Consider the following 18572-nt stretch of genomic DNA (forward strand, 5'->3'; position numbering starts at 1 on the left):
CTACTCTGTGCCCTTTATTATCATATGTGTGAAAACCAAGGCTCAGAGAAATAATGTGGCTTGGCTGAGGTGATAGGCCTATCAGAAGTGGAGCCCCGGAATTCTCCTGGGTATACTTCTCAGGCCCTGAGCTATCTTGCTCCTAGGCAAACCTCAGGTTTCCACGTGGGACCCAAGGATTCTGGTCTCTAGGGGTGTCAGTCACCTGCTCATGCCCCAGGCACCATCACCCCACCCCAGGATTCTGACATCACCTCTCATTGACCAATGGGTGAAGTTCCAGCAATGGGTGAGGATGCGAGTGTCAGCTACCTCCCCCACCCCGGGCCCTGTGGTTGCAAAGATGCTCTAACAGGAAGCGGGTTTGAGGAGCTGCACAGCTTCCTGCCCGCACCCCCCCGCCCCAGAGCTGCTCAGGGCGAGGAGGGCGAGTGCCTGGCTGGGCCACGAGACACAGCTTTGTGCCAGGGTCCTGGCAACTTCCCCTTCCACAGCCACTTCCTTGTGACTGGGGATCCAGGGGCAAGAGCTACTGCCTGTTGCCCAGGCTACCCTCCACCCCCAGTTTGGAGCCCTGCCCCCCTGGGGCTGGGCCAAAACCAGTGGCCAGCTGGGATCCCATGGGGGACTGGTAGGGCCAAGGTCTTGGGGGAGAGAGGTGGCTGGGCCAGAGCCCTCCGGCCATGAAGTCTCGACAGAAAGGAAAGAAGAAGGGCAGTTCAAAGGAGCGAGTGTTTGGGTGCGACTTGCAGGAGCACCTGCAGCACTCGGGCCAGGAGGGTAAGGAGGCCAACCTGGAGTGTGGGTGGGTGGGTTGGGTGGACAGGCACCAAGATTCTCCAGCCTGAGCTGGTCTGAGGGGCAGAAGCAGTTTCTGGGAGCTCCTAGGGAAGGGGCGGCAGGCCAGGGTCACCACCCAAGATGCCTATGAGCAGGCAAGACAGGAAATGTGATGTAGAGAAGTCAAAGTGACGCCCTGGTGTAACTTTCAGGGAGGATGAGAACATGAGCACCGAAGGAGCAGTGAGGGGAGAGGACAGAGAGTTTGGAAACTCAGGAGAAGTGGACAGAACAACGATGAGAGGATGGCAAGTAGGGACAGGACAGGGACAGAAGAGGAGTGGCTGAAGGGACAGTGGATGGTTTGGAGTCTGAACGAAAGGAGACAGGAGAAAGGCCCACAGAGAGTATGAGGAGAGCACTTGAGGAGGATGAGGACCTCCTAGGTGGAGAAGAGCACCTAGGGACAAGGACCTGGTCTTTTGAAATACTGTTGGGCTACAGGAGGGTATGGGGTGGGGATGACCACCTTTTTTGAGGGACTCCTTTTTTAGTCTTTGTAGTTCTCTGGTTCTCCCTGTGCAAAGGAGAAACGGGTTCAAGGTGGAGGACAAGGGGAGAAGTTGCTGAAATGAGGAACACGGGAAAAGTGAGAGACTTAGCTTCAGAACTGCTTTGAAGCTGGGGTTGAAAGTTGCAAAGGAGGGTAGGCGCGGGGACCGTCAGAGGAGCTTACCCAGCTACTTTCTAAGTTTCCTTGGAGTAGGTTTGGAAGCCAGCAGGCCCAGGGGTAACACTGGGCTCACCACTGTGCCTGGCAGGAAGTAGCCACTTAAAACCATTTCTTAATTTGATTTGAAAATAAACTCAGATATACAGTTGCCCAGCCTGGCTTGTTTTTGGCACACCAAGCTCCTTACAGAGAAGGGCACAATTTTTCCCCGCTACTGCACCCCACCCCACCCCACCCCACCCCAATCTGTCATTTCCTCTTTGTCCCCTTCTTTGCTTTGGCTGTGGCCTCTGCAGTTGAGGGAGGGTGATGGTGGTTCCCAGCTCATTTCCTGCTCTTAGCCCCGCCATTGCGTCCCCAGATACCTCCTTCCTCTTTTCTCCTCCCCAAAGGGCCCCCATCCACACTTGGCCTTGGTTAAGGGAAAGCCCAGGCCCCAAGGAGGAGTATTAAACAGCTGAGGCCTGCTTCTCTGCACCTTCCTCTTCTCACTGGTCAGAGTGGATGCAGCAAACCTCCCAGTGCAGATCTTACTCCTTTGCAAGCATTCCTCTCTAGAGTGATGATTCTTGACCAAGAACCTCATAATGTAATTAGGGATGATGTTCTTCCAGCTCTCTGCAAACTCTCAGTACAGTCTCCTTATCCTGCCAATGCCCTTTCCTGTGGTTCCCATGACCAACACTGTCAGAAGTTCTGTCAGAAGTGGAGCCCCGGAATTCTCCCTCCTGGGTATACTTCTCAGGCCCTGAGCTACCTTGCTCCTAGGCAAACCTCAGGTTTCCATGTGGGACCTAAGGATTCTGGTCTCTAGGGGTGTCAGTCACCTGCTCATGTCCCAGGCACAATCACCATCAGTGTTCTTGAAACACTGAACCCACAGACAGCCCAGATCCCATTCTTGTAACCCTACAGGCCTCCATCTGCATTCCTAGCAGGTAAAGAGCAGCTCTCCAGAGGGGATAAATAACTGGTGGCTGGATCCTGATCTCAGGTGAATTCCAGAGCAGGTGAGAAGCACTTCACCAGAACCTCATCTGAGCCCAAGAGTAGAGAGATCTTGGGCATCAGAGAAGTAGTAGAAGCCCCTCCCACTCTCCCAACTCTTCCTGATGTACAGAGGTGAAAAGTGGAAGGACAGAAGGAAGCTGGCAATGGCTTCTCAATCCAAGACCCATCAAGAAAATGATAGCCCAGACCAGGGGGATCTGCTTCTGGTGAATTGATCTGCTCTCTGATGGTCTTGGTTTCCTCCCATCCTTATAACTTGGCCCCATCTCAGCCCTCTCTCAGTTCTTTGCCTCCAAATGGGTCTCTTTCTCCCCCAACTTCTATATGCATTGAGTTTTTCCTTTTCCTAATTTTTATCTCTTTGGTACCTTGTTCAGATTTCAGATTTACCAGGTCCCTAAACTTCAGGCCCCCTTTTTTGACACCACCCCCATACCCTTGATATCTCCATCCCTTTGACTTAATCACCCCAACCTTATCTCTAACTTCTATCTCTGACCTCATCGCTGATCACTATCTCCTCAAGTCCCTCATCTCTCTGGCCCTATATCTCCTCCCTCATCTCCTGACCCATATCCTCTATGGCTCGTAACTCCTTAGTTTCTTCCTTTTTTTTTTTTTTTTTTTTTTTTTTGTGCTGGGGATTGAACCCAGGACCCCCTGCAAGCTAAGCAAGCACTCTACCACTGAGCTACATCCCCATTCTACTCCTTAGTCTCCTGCATGCTTTCCTTGGGGGAGTTCTCTGGAGGTTCAAAGTCAAAGAACAGGATGGGGAAGATCTAGTTTGGTCAACGTCAATGTGAGAAAGACCTGGGGATTTAGGTGATAGTAGAGTAATTAAAAGTAATTCATAAATACTTCTGGTGACCAAAGAATTGGTGCAGTATTAGACTCCAAAAGGAGGGCCCACTTGTCTCTGCATTCACACTGAGGACCTGAGGTCAGGGGAATCCTAGCAAATGGGAACAGATTCCCAAGGCATGGATGGTGAACTATAGGGACAATACTGCAGTGAGGCAGGAGAAGTGATGAAGGCACATAAGGAAGGAAGCACTCCACTCTTGGGGTTCTCCAGGTGCTTCAGGTGTCTCATTCTTAAGGTGGTATTCACTCTCAGGACCATGCAGGACCACTATTGGCATTGGCACTGTCTTGGGTGAGCACTTCCTTAAATTTTGTACCCTAGATGATTCCCTTGTCACACCCAATCCCTGGCTGTGATGGGAAGGAGATTGAAGGATCTGAAGACCAGGTCATGTGAGGAGAGTTGAAAGATAGTGGTTGATGGATTTATTGACTGTTTCCTTCATTCCATAGTTCTATCATACTTTGTTCCACAAAGAACTTCGAATGACTTCCAAAACCCAACACTACAAAAACATAGGACAAATAACTGAAGCATTTGGACTGAAGGGAAAACAAGAAGATCAGTACATAGAAATATGTATCAGAAGGTTCTCTATGGTTCTTATAGGTGTGTTCTGAGCTTCCTCATGGTTGAAGACTTGCAAGGCCCATAAGAAAAAAACAAATAGGTGGGTTAGGAGAAACACGGTTTTACTTTTTTTTTTTTTTTTTTCTTTTCTGACAAGTGACAAATTAGAAAGATTTCTATGATGAGTCCTAGTTAATAGGATCAAATTTTTTGTCATAGGCAATATTCTTTATTAAGTTTCCAAGGGATGCTAATGATTCTTATAACTGATTAATACACTGAGTCATTTAACAAACATTTATTGAGTACCTGCTCTGTTCATTACTGTGCTAGATGCTGAGAAGATGCTCCATTTATGAGGATGTGCAGATCCAAATAAACAAATAAACAAAAACTAATTATAATAAAGTACAACAGGCACTATAATGCAGATATAAGCAAAGGACTGTGGGAACTATAGTATAGATATAAGCAAACAGTTCAGAATTAGAGGTGATGTTTTGTTTTCTTTTGTGGTACTAGGAATTAAACTCAGTGCTTCACGTGTGTTAGTGCTCTACCATTGAGCTACACCCCCCAGGCCTGTTTGTTTCTGAGATAGGGTCTTGTTATATTGCCTAGGCTGACCCCAAATTTATGGGCACAAGTGATCCTCCTTAGCTTCCTGAATAGCTGGGACTATATGCATGTGCCCCTGTGAAGTTGGCTAGGAGGTGATGTTTGAGATGTGTTTTGAAAAATAATTGATGTTTGCTGGGCAGAGTCATAGGGGAGGATGTTTCCAGGGAGAGAATAGCAAGTGTCTTTGTCAATTTTGTATTACTATAACAAAATACCTGGGATGGGTAACTTATAAAGTAAAAAGGTCCATTTGTCTTATGATTATGATGGCTGGAAGGTTCAAACAGCATGGTGCCAGTATCTTGGCAAAGGCCCCATAGCTGTGTCACAATATGATGGAGAAGTGGAAAGAGAACTGGCTACAAGCAGAAGGGGCCAAGTGTATGGGGTGGCCTTGCTTATAACAACCTGCTCTCTTGAGAACTAAACCAGTCACACAAGACTCAACCGACTCCCAAGATACAGTATTGATCCATTCATGACAGTTGATGCCCCATGATTTAATGACCATCTGCTAGCTCCACCTCTTAAATGTTCCACCACCTCAACTCACAACAGTGGGGACAAAGTTAGCATAAGAACCTCTGCAGGACAAACCACATTTAAACCATAAGCAGTGAGTAAGTACCAAGACTTTTTCATTTACTATCAAAGGGCTGGATCATAGGGTTTGTCGCTGGATCTGAGAATGGAGAGGTGACTGGGTCTGGTTTGTCAAAGTTCTTACATACCAGGCTAAGGAGTTTATATTTTATTCTGTATCTCTAAGGTAATCTTAGAAAGATTTCTATGATGAGTCCTAGTTAATAGGATCAATTTTTTTTGTCATAGGCAATATTCTTTATTAAGTTTCCAAGGGATGCTAATGATTCTTATAACTGATTAATTCACTGAGTCATTTAACAAACATTTATTGAGTACCTGCTCTGTTCATTACTGTGCTAGATGCTGAGAAGATGCTCTATTTGTGAGGATGTGCAGATCCAAATAAACAAATAAACAAATAAACAAAATTATTGGGTGGGACAGGGTACATGTGTGGCAAAAGCAGAGAAGTGCTTTGAAAAGATAACTAGATAGTCTTGTGGAATTTGGATTCGACAAAAGGCTTTTGGAGACCTATCATGTCTGACACCATGCCAAATAATATGAGGGATACAAAGATGGATCACACTTAGCTTTTTTCCTTAAGGAGTTATAGTTCAGTGACAGGGTCAGGAGAGAAAATTCAACTTTTGGTGGTTTTGGATTTGAATCCTGACTTTATCTGGGTGCTGCTGGGTTCTGGTTACTTCTTTGATCCTCAGTTTTCTTATCCGTAAAACAGGGACTAAAAGGCCTACTTCACAAGACCAAGTGATAGCACACATATGAATCAGAGCATTACTTGACACACAGTTGCTTCTCTCCTATTAGAAGTGTAGCCACTATTTCATGTACTTTCCTATTACAGTACTAATAACCCTGAACTTTCTTATCATAGAGATGCTTCAGAACAATCTCCATCAAGCTGGTTCATGGTGGTAGTTCCTGCTACTTGGGAGGCTTAGGCAGGAGGATGGCTTGAGTCTAGGAGTTTGAGGCCAGCCTGGGCAATATAGTGAGATCTGGTCTTCAAAAATAGATAGATAGATAAATGATAGGTAGGTTGATAGATAGATAGATAGATAGATAGATAGATAGATAGATAAACAACAACAATCTCCCTCAGCTCTGTTCCATTTTGTTTGGAACAACTAATGTCCTTTTTGCTTTCCTTCCCCTACTAACCAGATTGCTGCCCCTTTAAAAATTCTCTTAATTACAGAGAGAGAATTTCAATTCAAAATGTGAATTTCAATTCAAAAGGGGTAGAAATGAAAGGAATGGGCAATGTAGAGAGGTGGTGAACTTCCCTTCACTGGAGGGGTTTATACTGAGATTCTAGGACCAGTGGGCTGGGGACTGTAGAGAGGTTGGCAGGTTGGAGTTGAAGACTGTAAAGATCTTTCTGACAAGTTTTTACTACATGAGCTTTGCCTGTAATTTCCCCAAAACCTCTTCCTTGATGTTTCTGTTTCTTAGGACGCCCTCCCCAACCCCTACGATCTCTGGCCTCTCATACTTTTATTTATTTAGTTAGTACTGGGAATTGAATCCAAGGGTCTTTTACCACTGGGCTACATCTCCAGCCCTTTTTATTTTTATTTTGAAACAGGATCTTGCTAAGCTGCCTAAGCTGGCCTGAAACTTTCCATACTCCTGCCTTTGCCTCCTGAGTAGCTGGGATTACAATTGTACTTTCATACTTTCTCATTTTTCTTTCTCTGCCTATGTCTGTCCCCAGTACCTCAGGTGTTAAAGAGCTGTGCAGAATTTGTGGAGGAGTATGGAGTGGTGGATGGGATCTACCGTCTCTCAGGAGTCTCCTCCAACATCCAGAAGCTCCGGTGAGTCAGAAAAAATAAAAGGGTTCTGAGGCCAGTAGGCCAAGGAGCCAGAGCCCCTGGTAAGAGCTGCTGAGGAGAGCAGAAAAGAGGGGTGAAGTAGAGTTGGGAGAAGAAAGCATAAATGCTAGGTACTGTTATAGGGAGAAGCTCTAACACACACACACACACACACACGCACACACACAATCTACACTTCCACATACATATACAATTCCCATATATGCCCACTCAACTTTTAAAAAACATTTACAGGGACTGGGGTTGTGGCTCAGTCATAGAGTGCTTGTCTAGCACATGTGAGGCACTGGGTTCGATCCTCAACATCACAATAAAGGTATTGGGTCCACATACAACTAAATAAAAAAAACTAGTAGTGGTTACACCAATTTACAGTCCTGCCACATATCATCAAATTTGTCATTTAAAAAGGTACATTTCAGGGATACCTGTAATCCCTATGACCTGGGACCCAGAGGCAGGAAGATCGCATGTTCCAAATCAGCCTGGGCAACTTAGTGAGACTCTGTCTCAAAATAAAAAATAAAAAGGGCTGTGAATGTAGCTCAGTGGTAGATATATATATATATATATATATCTCACATTTTTTAATCCATTCATCTGTTGAAGAGCACCTAGGTTGGTTCCATAGTTTAGCTATTGTGAATTGAGCTGCTGTAAATATTGATATGGCTGGTTCACTGTAATATGCTGATTTTAAATCTTTTGGATATAAACCAAGAAGTGAGATAACTAAGTCAAATGATGGTTCCATTCCAAATTTTCTGAGGAACCTCCCTACCGCTTTCGTAGTGGTTACACCAATTTACAGTCCCACCAGCAATGTATGAATCTATTCTAAGATTTCATCTCACCCAGTCAGAAAGGCAAGTATCAAGAATACAAACAACAATAAATGTTGGCAAGAAAGTGGGGAAAAATGTACACTCATATATGTTGAAGTAACTGTTTTCCATAGCAGCTGTATTATTTTACATTCTCACCAACAAAGTACAAATGTTCCAATTTCTCCACATCCCTGCCAACATTTTTTACTGTGTCTTTTTGATTATAGCCATTCTGGTGGGTATGATCACTGTGATGTATATTTGTATTTTCCTAGTAGCTAATGATGTTGATGTCTTTTCATATGCTTAGTGGTCATTTATATTTCTTCTTTGGAGAAATGACTATGCCAAACCTTTGACTTAATTGGGTTATTGGTTTTTTTTATTTGTTTGTTTGCTTATTTATTTTTGTGTGGTACTAGGGGTTAAACCCAGGTCCCTAGTCTGTTTTTTTTTTTTTTTTCTTAAATTAATAACTTTATTTTACTTATTTATTTATTTATTTATTTAATGTGATACTGAGGACTGGACCCAGTGCCTCACATGTGCTAGGCAAGCGCTCTACCACTGAGCCACAATCCCAGCCCTCCCAGCCATTTTTTCCTTCCCCCCACCCCTCTTTTCCCTCTATACAGTCCCTCCTTCCTCCATTCTTGCCCCCCTCCTACCCCCCATTATGTGTCATCATCCGCTTATCAGCAAGATCATTCTTCCTTTGGTTTTTTGAGATTGGCTTATCTCACTTAGCATGATATTCTCCAATTTCATCCATTTGCCTGCAAATGCCATAATTTTATTATTCTTTATAGCTGAGTAATATTCCATTGTATATATATACCACAGTTTCTTTATCCATTCATCAATTGAAGGACATCTAGGTTGGTTCCACAGTCTGGCTATTGTGAATTGAGCAGCTATGAACATTGATGTCCCAGCCATTTTTTTTTAAATGTTTTTCTTTATTTTTTTGTTCTAATTAGTTCCCCAGCCCTTTTTATCTTTTATTTTGAAACAGGGTCTCACTGAATTGCACAGACTGGCCTTGAACTTGCAATCTTCCTACCTTGGCCTCCTGAGTAACTGGGACTACAGGCATGTACCAACATGCCCAACTTCAGCTAATTAATTAATTTTTATAAATTAATTTTGGAGAATGTACTATGGATTGAATCCAGGGGCACTCTACCACTGAGGTCATCCTAGTCCTTTTAATTAATTAATTTTTAAAAAATTTTGAGACAAGGTCTTTCTAAATTGCCCAGACTGATTTTGAACTTGTAATTTTCCTGTCTTAGCCTCCTGAATCACTGGGATTACAGCTGTGCATCACCATGACTAGCTTTGGGTTTTAAAAAAATCGTTGATCAGTCTCAGTTGTACATGTCTGTAATCCCAGCAACTCAGCAGGCTGAGGCAGGAGGCTTGTAAGTTCAAGGCCAGCCTGGGCTTGGTGAGACTCTGTCTCAAAATAAAAAATAAAAAGAACTGGGGATGTAGCTCAGTGGTAAACTGCCCCTGGGTTCAATCCCCAGAACAAAACAGAACAAAAATCACTGAGCCATAAAAAGAATTTTTTATGTTTTGCATACTAGACCCTTATCAGATACAAGATTTGTAAATATTTTCTCCTATCTGTGAATTGCCTCCACTTCTTTTTTCCCCAGTGCGGCTGATGGTACCCAGTTTTCACTTTCTTGATAGTGTTCTCTGACAAACAAAAGTTTTTTGTTTTGTGGGGCTGAGGATATAGCTCATTTGGTAGAGTGCCTGCCTGTCAAATACAAGGTCCTGGGTTCAATCCCTAGCACTAAAAAAGAAAAAAAAAAAAAAAAGTTTTTCGTTTTAATATTTTATCCATCTAGTTCTTTCTTTGGTAGCTTGTGCTTTTGATGTCATATCAAAGCGACTATTCAGGGTTAATCCAACCAAGTTCATGAAAATTTGCATGTTTCTAAGAGTTACACCCATTCATTTTTAACCAGAAGCACACAGTTAAGTTTACTACCCACATCTACTGTGCTACTCACACCTACTGTGACATCTGGCTGTCTCTGTTCTTGTACAAATCCACTTATCCACCCACATACCTGTCCTCACATCCCATCTACACATCAACAGATATAATGCCTCATACTTGCTACTCCCCAACTTTCTTCCTCCTTGTCTCACACATATTGACCCATGACCCTGTCTGGAGCCCAACTCTACAGCTTCCCACTCTCCCCACTTTTCCCCTCATCCCTACCACTCCTGACTACTCTGCATCTCCCCAGGCAGGAGTTTGAAGCAGAACGGAAGCCAGATTTGCGGCGGGATGTTTATCTCCAGGACATTCACTGTGTCTCCTCCTTGTGCAAGGCCTATTTCAGAGAATTGCCAGATCCTCTGCTTACGTACCGGCTCTATGACAAGTTTGCTGTGAGTTGGGAGGCAGAGGGTGGGTGTAATACAATGCTCAGGGGCATCTGCTTTAACTTTGACATCCCAGGTGTGTCACGAGCCAACCAGAGTCTTAGTGATCCTGAATGAGAGACCACGCAAAACGTTATTGAGGCAAAGATACTTCCTTTTCAAATCTCCAAGCCCCTGCTACTTCTGCCCTCCCCATCCCTCTTCTCTGCATTCTCTGCATTTTCCCCTGTGTCCTTCCCCTGAGGCCTGTAGACTGCACACAGCTTTGTGGTAAGACTTGGGGAGGTAGAGGCCATATTGTCAGAGCTGGAAGACCCTTGGAAAGCACCTACACCAGAGCTTCCCTATACTTAGGAGCAAAAGAACACTTTCTAGAAGTCAAAACTTCTTCAGGGATGCCCCTCCATTAATTGCAATTGTATGTGGAACATCTTTTGAATGAGAAAACACATGTTAAAAACAGATTCCTGAATCAAGTAATTTTAAAAATAAGTTGCACTTTATTGTGCCGAAAAGCACCCTGCTCATTTCACACAGGATAGATTGGGTGGATGTGGGCATTCCTGAATACCAGGACAACTCTGTGGTCCTTGGGGCACACACAGCATAGGACCATGGAAGTATCCCCATGCCAGAGTTTTACTGATGAGAATGCTGAGGCAGGCAGCAGTAGTGGTCCCCAAAGGTCTCAAAACTATTAAGTGGCATAACCAAGATTGCTCTTTTATGGACCTCAAATTCTGAGCTCTTTCTAGTATGTCGAGGTGCCTTGGAAAATCAGGGTGGGGGTAGTGTGAAGTACAGCACAACTTATTCCTGAGTTTGGCTTGCTGGGTCACTGACTCTTGCTTCTTCCACCCTTCTCCCCAAATCAGGAGGCTGTGGCAGTACAATTAGAGCCTGAGCGCTTGGTCAAGATTCTAGAGGTTCTTCGAGAACTCCCTGTCCCAAACTGCAGGTATGTGGGTCTCCACCCCTGGCACCCAGGGTCCTGACTTGCCCCTTACAGTCTAATCTTTCTCTCTACTAGAGCCTTGATTTGTCCCTCCCAGTTCCCAGGTGCCAGCTGGAGCCCTGTCCTGGGTTCCCTATGTGATCCCTACCCCCCTTTCTGCAGGACACTGGAGTTTCTTATGCGGCACTTGGTGCACATGGCTTCGTTCAGTGCCCAGACCAACATGCACGCCCGCAACCTGGCCATTGTGTGGGCTCCAAACCTGCTGAGGTGGGAACATGTGTGAGCAGCATGTGGAGTTCCTGGGAGAGATTAACTTTGGGGTGACTGTGTGCATAGAGAAGGGTGTGGAGTCTCATGAAGCCCAGTGAGAAAGGACAAATCAGAATTACATTGGGTGGGTGGGTGTCATGGCACATACTCCCCGTAGTTCAGGAGGCTGAGGCAGAAAGATATAAGTTCAAAAGCCAGACTCAGCAACTTAGTGAGGCTCTAAGCAACTAGCAAGACCCTGTCTCAAAAAAAAAATAAAAGGGGCTGGGGACATGGCTCATTGATTAAGCTCCTCTGGTTTCAATACCTGGTAATACACACACATATACAAAATTACATCAAGTGGGATGGGTCTCACTCATATAAGCCCCTTTTCTGAAATCAAGTAAAGTAATGGCAATATCTTTGTGTCTGTGTTTTCTGATACCATATCACTGGGCTCAGGAACTGAAACGTGATAGGTCCTTGCCGAATGTTTGTTGAGCAAAAATCTTATAGTCTATTGGAGAATTGGTCTGCTTATCACTATGGTACAAGGCATTATGAATTACAGTATTTCCTGTAGTCTGCCTTGTATCACAAGCAAGGAAGTATTCAAAGAAAGTAATATTAAGGCTGGGTATGGTGGCATAGGCCTATAATCTCAGCTACTTGGGAGACCGAAGTGGAGGATTGACAGTTCGAGGTTAGACTGGGCAATTTAGTAATTTAGCAAGACCCTATCTCAAAATAAAAAATATAAAGGGCTGGGGACGTAGTTCAGTGGTAGAATACCCCCGGGTACAATCCCTGGTACTGGAAGAGAAAGAGAAGAGAGAGAGAGAGAGAGAGAGAGAGAGAGAGAGAGAGAGAGAGAGAGAGAGAGAGAGAGAGAAAGAAATAAGGAAGGAAGGAAGTAAAAAAAGAAATAAGGAAGAAAGAGTAGACATTATTTTTGAGAAGGGTGTCTAAGAAGGCTTCCTGGAGGAAGTGACATTTGATGCTTGAATCACTGTATGGCTTAAGAGATGGAGATGGGGTTAAGGGCAACAAAGGGAGGGAGTGTAAGGTATTTCAGGGAGAAATCTGGATGGTAAAATATGGAGGCATTAGGGGAAGAATAACTCCACATCTTCATAGGTCTAAGGACATAGAAGCCTCAGGTTTCAACGGAACAGCAGCCTTCATGGAGGTGCGGGTACAGTCCATCGTTGTCGAGTTCATCCTCACGCATGTGGACCAGCTCTTCGGGGGTGCTGCCCTTTCTGGTCAGTGTCCTTCCTGTCCACCACACATCACCATTCTCTGTCTAGTGAGTCATGTCAGAATTATTAAAAGCATTGAAGATCAACTAGTTCAGTTTTCCCATTTTGCAGGTGGGAAAAATGAATCTCATAGAGAAATACTGGTGATGGTCGGATGGAGAGGATTCTGAAGAGAAAAAAGTGCAGTTAGGACTTGAGCAACCCTCTTCTGTTGTCAGTCCAGGACATAGTTTGACCTCTGAACCACCATTCTGGCTCCCTCTTGAATATCTAGACATGGAAGGACTATCTTTAGGGGGCTCTGAATATATCCCTACTCTGATAGTTGGTGAGGGGAGATGAAGGGTTGGGTACCTGAGGTCTCTCTTGGCTTTATTCTTGGCTGCCCAATTCCTTTTCTTTTCCTAGGTGGTGAAGTGGACAGTGGATGGCAATCACTTCCAGGGACCCGGGCATCAGGCAGCCCTGAGGATCTCATGCCCAGGTCTCTACCCTACCACCTGCCGAGCATCCTACAGGCTGGTGATGGACCCCCACAGATTCGGCCCTACCACACTATCATTGAGATAGCAGAACACAAGTAAGGCCTTCTTCCTGGGTTCTCCTCCTCTGTACTGGTCACCAGGCTCCTACCTCTGATTATGTCTCTATTATCTTCAGGAGGAAGGGATCTTTGAAAGTCAGGAAGTGGAGGTCTATCTTCAATCTGGGTCGCTCTGGCCATGATACAAAGCGTAAACTTCCACGGGGAACTGAGGACAGGGGTGAGTCTGGGGATTTGGAGGGAGCTCTATCAAGGGTGTGTGAGGCCCTGGCTCTATGCATGTCCCTGTCTTGCAGAGGACAAATCTAATAAGGGGACACTGCGGCCAGCCAAGAGCATGGATTCACTGAGTGCTGCAGCTGGGGCCAGTGATGGTGAGTGTGGTTGTGCATTCCTGTGGGTGTACTTGTGTGGGCTGTGTAAGCAGAAGCACAGGCCTGTTTGTGTCTATAAATGTGGCCAACTGTGTTCAATAATTCTAAAAATATTTAGTGAGTGCCTGTATAGTGATAGATGTCAAGTTTACATGGCGAGTTTATTGTTTAATCTATGGGTGTGTTCATGAGCGTACATGAAGGGACCATGTAAAGTGTGTGTGTGTGTGTGTGTGTGTATGTTAGTGATGACCAGTGACTGTTATCTGCAGGTCCCTAAGTATATTTCGATGGGGCGACCTTTGACTCACTGGCTGAGTGGAAGGTTTGCAGTAGTGGCTAATGGAAGCTGGGCCTAGTATCTTCCAGATTGTCCTCCTCTTGAAGCCCAAGAAAGCAGAGCATTCTCCAGAGCCTTCCAGAAGTATCTAGGCTCCTTGAAGCTGAGGCTGTTGCCTACTTGGCCCTCTCTTTCCTTCACAGAACCAGAGGGGCTGGTGGTTCCCAGCAGTCCCCGGCCAAGCCCACTGCTGCCTGAGAGCTTGGAGAACGACTCTACTGAGACAGTAGAGGGTGAACAGGAGCCCGAGGCAGAGGCACTGGGTGGCACAAACTCTGAGCCGGGCACACCACGAGCTGGACGGTCAGCCATTCGGACTGGGGGCAGCAGCCGTGCAGAGCGCTGTGTTGGTGTCCACATCTCAGACCCCTACAACGTCAACCTCCCACTGCACATCACCTCTATCCTCAACGTGCCTCCAAACATCATATCTAATGTATCCTTGACCAGGCTCACCCGTGGTCTTGAGTGCCCTGCCCTACAGCCCCGGCCAAGCCCTGCCTCTGGTCCTGGCCCTGGACCTGGCCTTGGTCCTGGACCCCCAGGTGAGGACCCAGGTATTTCCCAGGACCAGAAAGGAATCTAAAACTTTAGGCTGAAGTTCTGATACTTAGGATTCACACTGGAAAAGAGCAGAGGCCTCAGCCCTTAGGTTGGTTGCCTTTGGCTACCTCTCTGGATTTGGAGTTGGGAAATTTATAATATTATCAAGTTGTGAGAAATCCATGTACAGGGTATTCCTGGAAACCTCCAGACACTGATATATCCAAGAATGGAGATCTGTTTCAGGAATTTCTAAGTAGAAGTACAGAAATATATGATAAATGAAGGAAATGATCATAATAACATTAATATTAATCATTAACATTTATGGAGGTTATTACAGTCGTGTTAGGTACTTTGCAGACATTAACTCCTTTCACTTCTCAAACATATGTATGTATTGTTGTTATCCTTAGTGGTGATACCTGAGACTAAGGTTAAGCAATTTGTTATTGATTTAGGTAGCAAGAGACAGAGCTGGGATCTGATTCTTGCTCTGACTCCAGTATCACTGAGGAGAAGTCCTGAGGCAGCATAGGAGAGGGTAAGGACATGGGCTATAGAATTAAGTAGATGTGGATTCAAATTTCTGCCATACCACTTGTTAGCTATGTGACCTTAGACAAATTGCTTAATCTCTGAGTCTCAGTTTCATTATATGTAAAAGAGGACAATACCCTGCATAACTGTTTTGTAGAGAAAGTAAGACAACATGTTGCAAAACAAAGCACAGTGGTTGGCACCTGATAAGGCTTAATAAAGGTAGCTGTAAGCCAATATCCTAGTAGTTAGGGATATTGGTCATAGATATTGTGAAGTGTTTTCATTGAGAGTTTAGGGCTCCTATTATATCAATGCTAGGAGGACCCACATTGGAAAGGGCCTGGGCTGTTCTTGATTTTTGAATTTCTGGGTCTACCTCTCCCTCAACAGATGAGAAGTTGGAGGCAAGTCCAGCACCAGGTCCCCTGACTGACTCGGGCCCAGCAGACATGACTCCTGCCCTGGAGGACTCTCTGTCCCAGGAGGTGCAAGATTCCTTCTCCTTCCTAGAGGACTCAAGCAGCTCAGAGCCTGAGTGGGTGGGGGCGGAGGATGGGGAGGTGGCCAAGGCAGGAGCAACAGGAGCAGCCTTCTCCCCTGGGGAGGACGACCCTGGGATGGGCTACCTGGAGGAGCTCCTGGGAGTTGGGCCTCAGGTAAGGAGGAGCCATATTGGGATTGGGGATGATATGGAGTTCAGAGGGTGAACAGGGCTGCCTGGTCCTGAGCCACAATGTTGTGCCTACAGGTGGAGGAATTCTCTGTGGAGCCACCCCTGGATGACCTGTCTCTGGATGAGGCACAGTATGTCCTGGCTCCCAGTTGCTGTTCCCTGGATTCTTCTGACTCCAGACCTGAACTGGAAGAGGAAAATGGGGAGGAAGTCTTTCTGAGTGCTTATGATGACCTAAGTCCTCTTCTGGAGCCTAATCCCCAAAACTGGGAGGGTGCAGGGAATCTGGAGGAAGAGGCAGCAGGGTGTGGAAGACAAGATTCTAGAAAGGCTAGAGAAGAGCAGGCATGCTGCGAAATTGGGGAAGACAAGGAGGCTGAGCCTGGAAGTATATTTGGCAACAGAGAAGAGGCTGAAGAGAGTCCAGAGACTGAGATGGGGGTTGGAAAAACTGATGAGGAAGAAGAGAAGGCTAATGGAAGCCAAGAGGTGATGATAATTTTGGAAGAAGGGAGTGGGGAAGAGACAGAGATCAAGGGAAAGAATTCTGAAGGTCAGAAAGAGGTTGAAAGTACCAAGGAAGCTAAGGGTGTGGAGGTACGAAGAGAACAAGATAAAGACAAAGAGAAGAAAACAGAAATTGAGGGAGAAGAGGCTGAGCAAGAAAGAAAAGGAGCCCCAGTAGAAGCTAGAAGGGACTCAGAGGATGGGGCCCAGGAACACCTCGTTTCTGAGGGGAGCTGGGAAGTTGTACACAAACAAGAGGCTGAAAGAGGCAGAGAGGATGAGGTCAAAGGACAGAGGAAGAATGAGAATCACAAGGTAAGAGAAGACCAAGGACATGGTGAAGATAACAGAAGCCCAGAAGCAGCAGTTGATGGTGGAGATGGGGAGGCTATTAGGGAGTGGGAGAGTGGGGATGGAGAGGCTGAGGGAGAACAGAAGGATGGAGGTGACCATTTAGAAGAGAGAACCCTCTTTGAAGGGCCAGGTATAGAATCTTTGGTTGTTTGCAGTACCAAAGAGAGCAATGCCCAGTCTTCTGAGATGGAACAGGCAGCCTCACAGCCACTCCTGACAGAGGGGATGGAACCTCAGGGACAACCCTGCTCAGAAGGCTGTGATGTGTGTCCCTGTGCCTTAAACTCGGTTGGAGGTGTGGGCATGCGCCTGACTTCTACTCTGGTTCAGGTCCAACAGGTCCGCTCTGTGCCTGTAGTGCCCCCCAAACCACAGTTCGCCAAGACACCCAGTGCAATGTGTAGCAAGATCCATGTGGCACCTGCAAACCCATGTCCAAGGCCTGGTCGGCTTGATGGGACACTGGGGGAAAGGGCTTGGGGGTCTCGAGCTTCCCGATCCTCTTGGAGGAATGGGGGCAGTCTTTCCTTTGATGCTGCGGTGGCCCTGGCCCGGGACCGCCAGAGGACTGAGGCTCAAGGAATTCGACGGACCCAGACTTGTACTGGGGGTGGGGACTACAGCATCATTCCGAGAACCTCCCCCTGTAGCTTGGTCTCAGACCATTCTCCTCGGCCCCTTAGCTGCCTAGAACTCCCACCTGAAGGCTCAGAAGGGTCTGGGCCCCCAACTCGGTTTAGTCTGCCCCCTAGAGAACCCCAGACCCCTGTCCCCTTTACATCCCTCCAGCGTCGATCATATGCATTTGAAGCACAGGCTAACCCTGGAAAAGGTAAAGGACTGTGATTAGAATCAGACCACTGGACAAAGGAGACCAGTAAGTTATCTTGAATCTCTGGCACCCCTCACTAACTGTCTCTGCTGCAGGTTGAGCAGTTGTAGTACCCCACTTATTATAGGCTTTTGCCCTCCAACTACTCTATTTGACAACTATGGGAGGCACTGCTTAATGATTTTACCTGAGCTTGTCTCAGACACAAAGCACTATCTCTTAGAAGAGTCTTAAGAAAGTAAGATCCTGCTCTGGCGAAGTGTGTCCACTGACCAAACGAAATATAGGGCATGGAGAAAACTTAGAAGCTTCTTAAAAGTGAAGAATGAAGGGGGAATTCCAGTTAAGTGACTGCCCTTCTCTGAGGTTGTGAACTTCTGTTCATGGAAGCCCCGTGTAGAGGCAGGGAACACAAGGCCAGGTCAGAACCTTCCACACACAAACACTTCTAGAATTGCCCATCCCTGTTTTGTTCCTGGACCCTTGGATACCTCCTAATTCTCTTGACTTCAGTAGGAGGAAGACATCCAAGTAGCTCTCTGATGTTCTTAATGTTTGCTGGAGGGATTGAACCCCATTCTGTGGCTCTAATCACCTTGAAGAGACAGTCCTGTAAAGATCTCTCTGACCTCTCCTTTTTCCTTTGGAATAACTTTCTTCCATTTTAGAAAAGGGGAAAGTTGTCATGCAGGCCGAGGGACTACTTGTTCATACAGGCTCTAGCAAGGGTGAAGGTCTCAGAATAAAAATTGTATTTTTACATTTAAAGAGTTTGGGGACTCTATTTTATTAAAATCATGGGTGATAAATATATTTTCACATATTTGGTCAAATGTCTCTCTTTTTTCTTGTTTGGGTGCTCTTCCTCAGTTGTTGTCATGGAGACCTGTGGCTGGAAACTAGAGCTGGGTTTGTGGTGATCAGGAAATGGGGAAGAAAAACTTACATTTACATAATTCATTTTATGTCAGGAACTCGGTTAGATGTGTGTGCATAAAAATATTTCCCTGAATTTTATTTAATCCACATAACAATTCTGTAAAGTTGGTATTGGCAGCTCCATTTTACAGAAAAAGAAACTGAGGCTGGGGGACAAAAAGACAATCAGTGTAGGCAATAAA

General features: G+C 45.7%; 1 protein-coding gene across 5 annotated transcripts; it reads left to right on the forward strand.

Moving 5' to 3' along the window:
- The first annotated feature begins 421 nt into the window (after window positions 1–421).
- Window positions 422–18219, forward strand: Arhgap30 (Rho GTPase activating protein 30). 5 transcript variants are annotated; one of them, XM_047541826.1, is made up of 13 exons: window positions 422–780; window positions 6910–7012; window positions 10131–10275; window positions 11145–11227; window positions 11387–11494; window positions 12617–12744; window positions 13150–13321; window positions 13402–13505; window positions 13582–13659; window positions 14143–14544; window positions 15476–15741; window positions 15834–16580; window positions 16950–18219. In XM_047541826.1, exons 1-13 carry the CDS (start codon window positions 684–686, stop codon window positions 17463–17465), a joined length of 2949 nt encoding a protein of 982 aa, XP_047397782.1. In that variant the 5' UTR covers window positions 422–683; the 3' UTR covers window positions 17466–18219. The 5 variants fall into 5 exon arrangements, with proteins under 5 accessions (XP_047397782.1, XP_047397760.1, XP_047397774.1 ...); XM_047541804.1 differs by having other exon boundaries at window positions 423–780; window positions 15834–18219; XM_047541818.1 differs by having other exon boundaries at window positions 423–780; window positions 15476–15570; window positions 15834–18219.
- Window positions 18220–18572: the final 353 nt, after the last annotated feature.

The sequence above is a fragment of the Sciurus carolinensis genome, chromosome 1, assembly GCF_902686445.1.
Source record: "Sciurus carolinensis chromosome 1, mSciCar1.2, whole genome shotgun sequence".
NCBI lineage: Eukaryota > Metazoa > Chordata > Mammalia > Rodentia > Sciuridae > Sciurus > Sciurus carolinensis.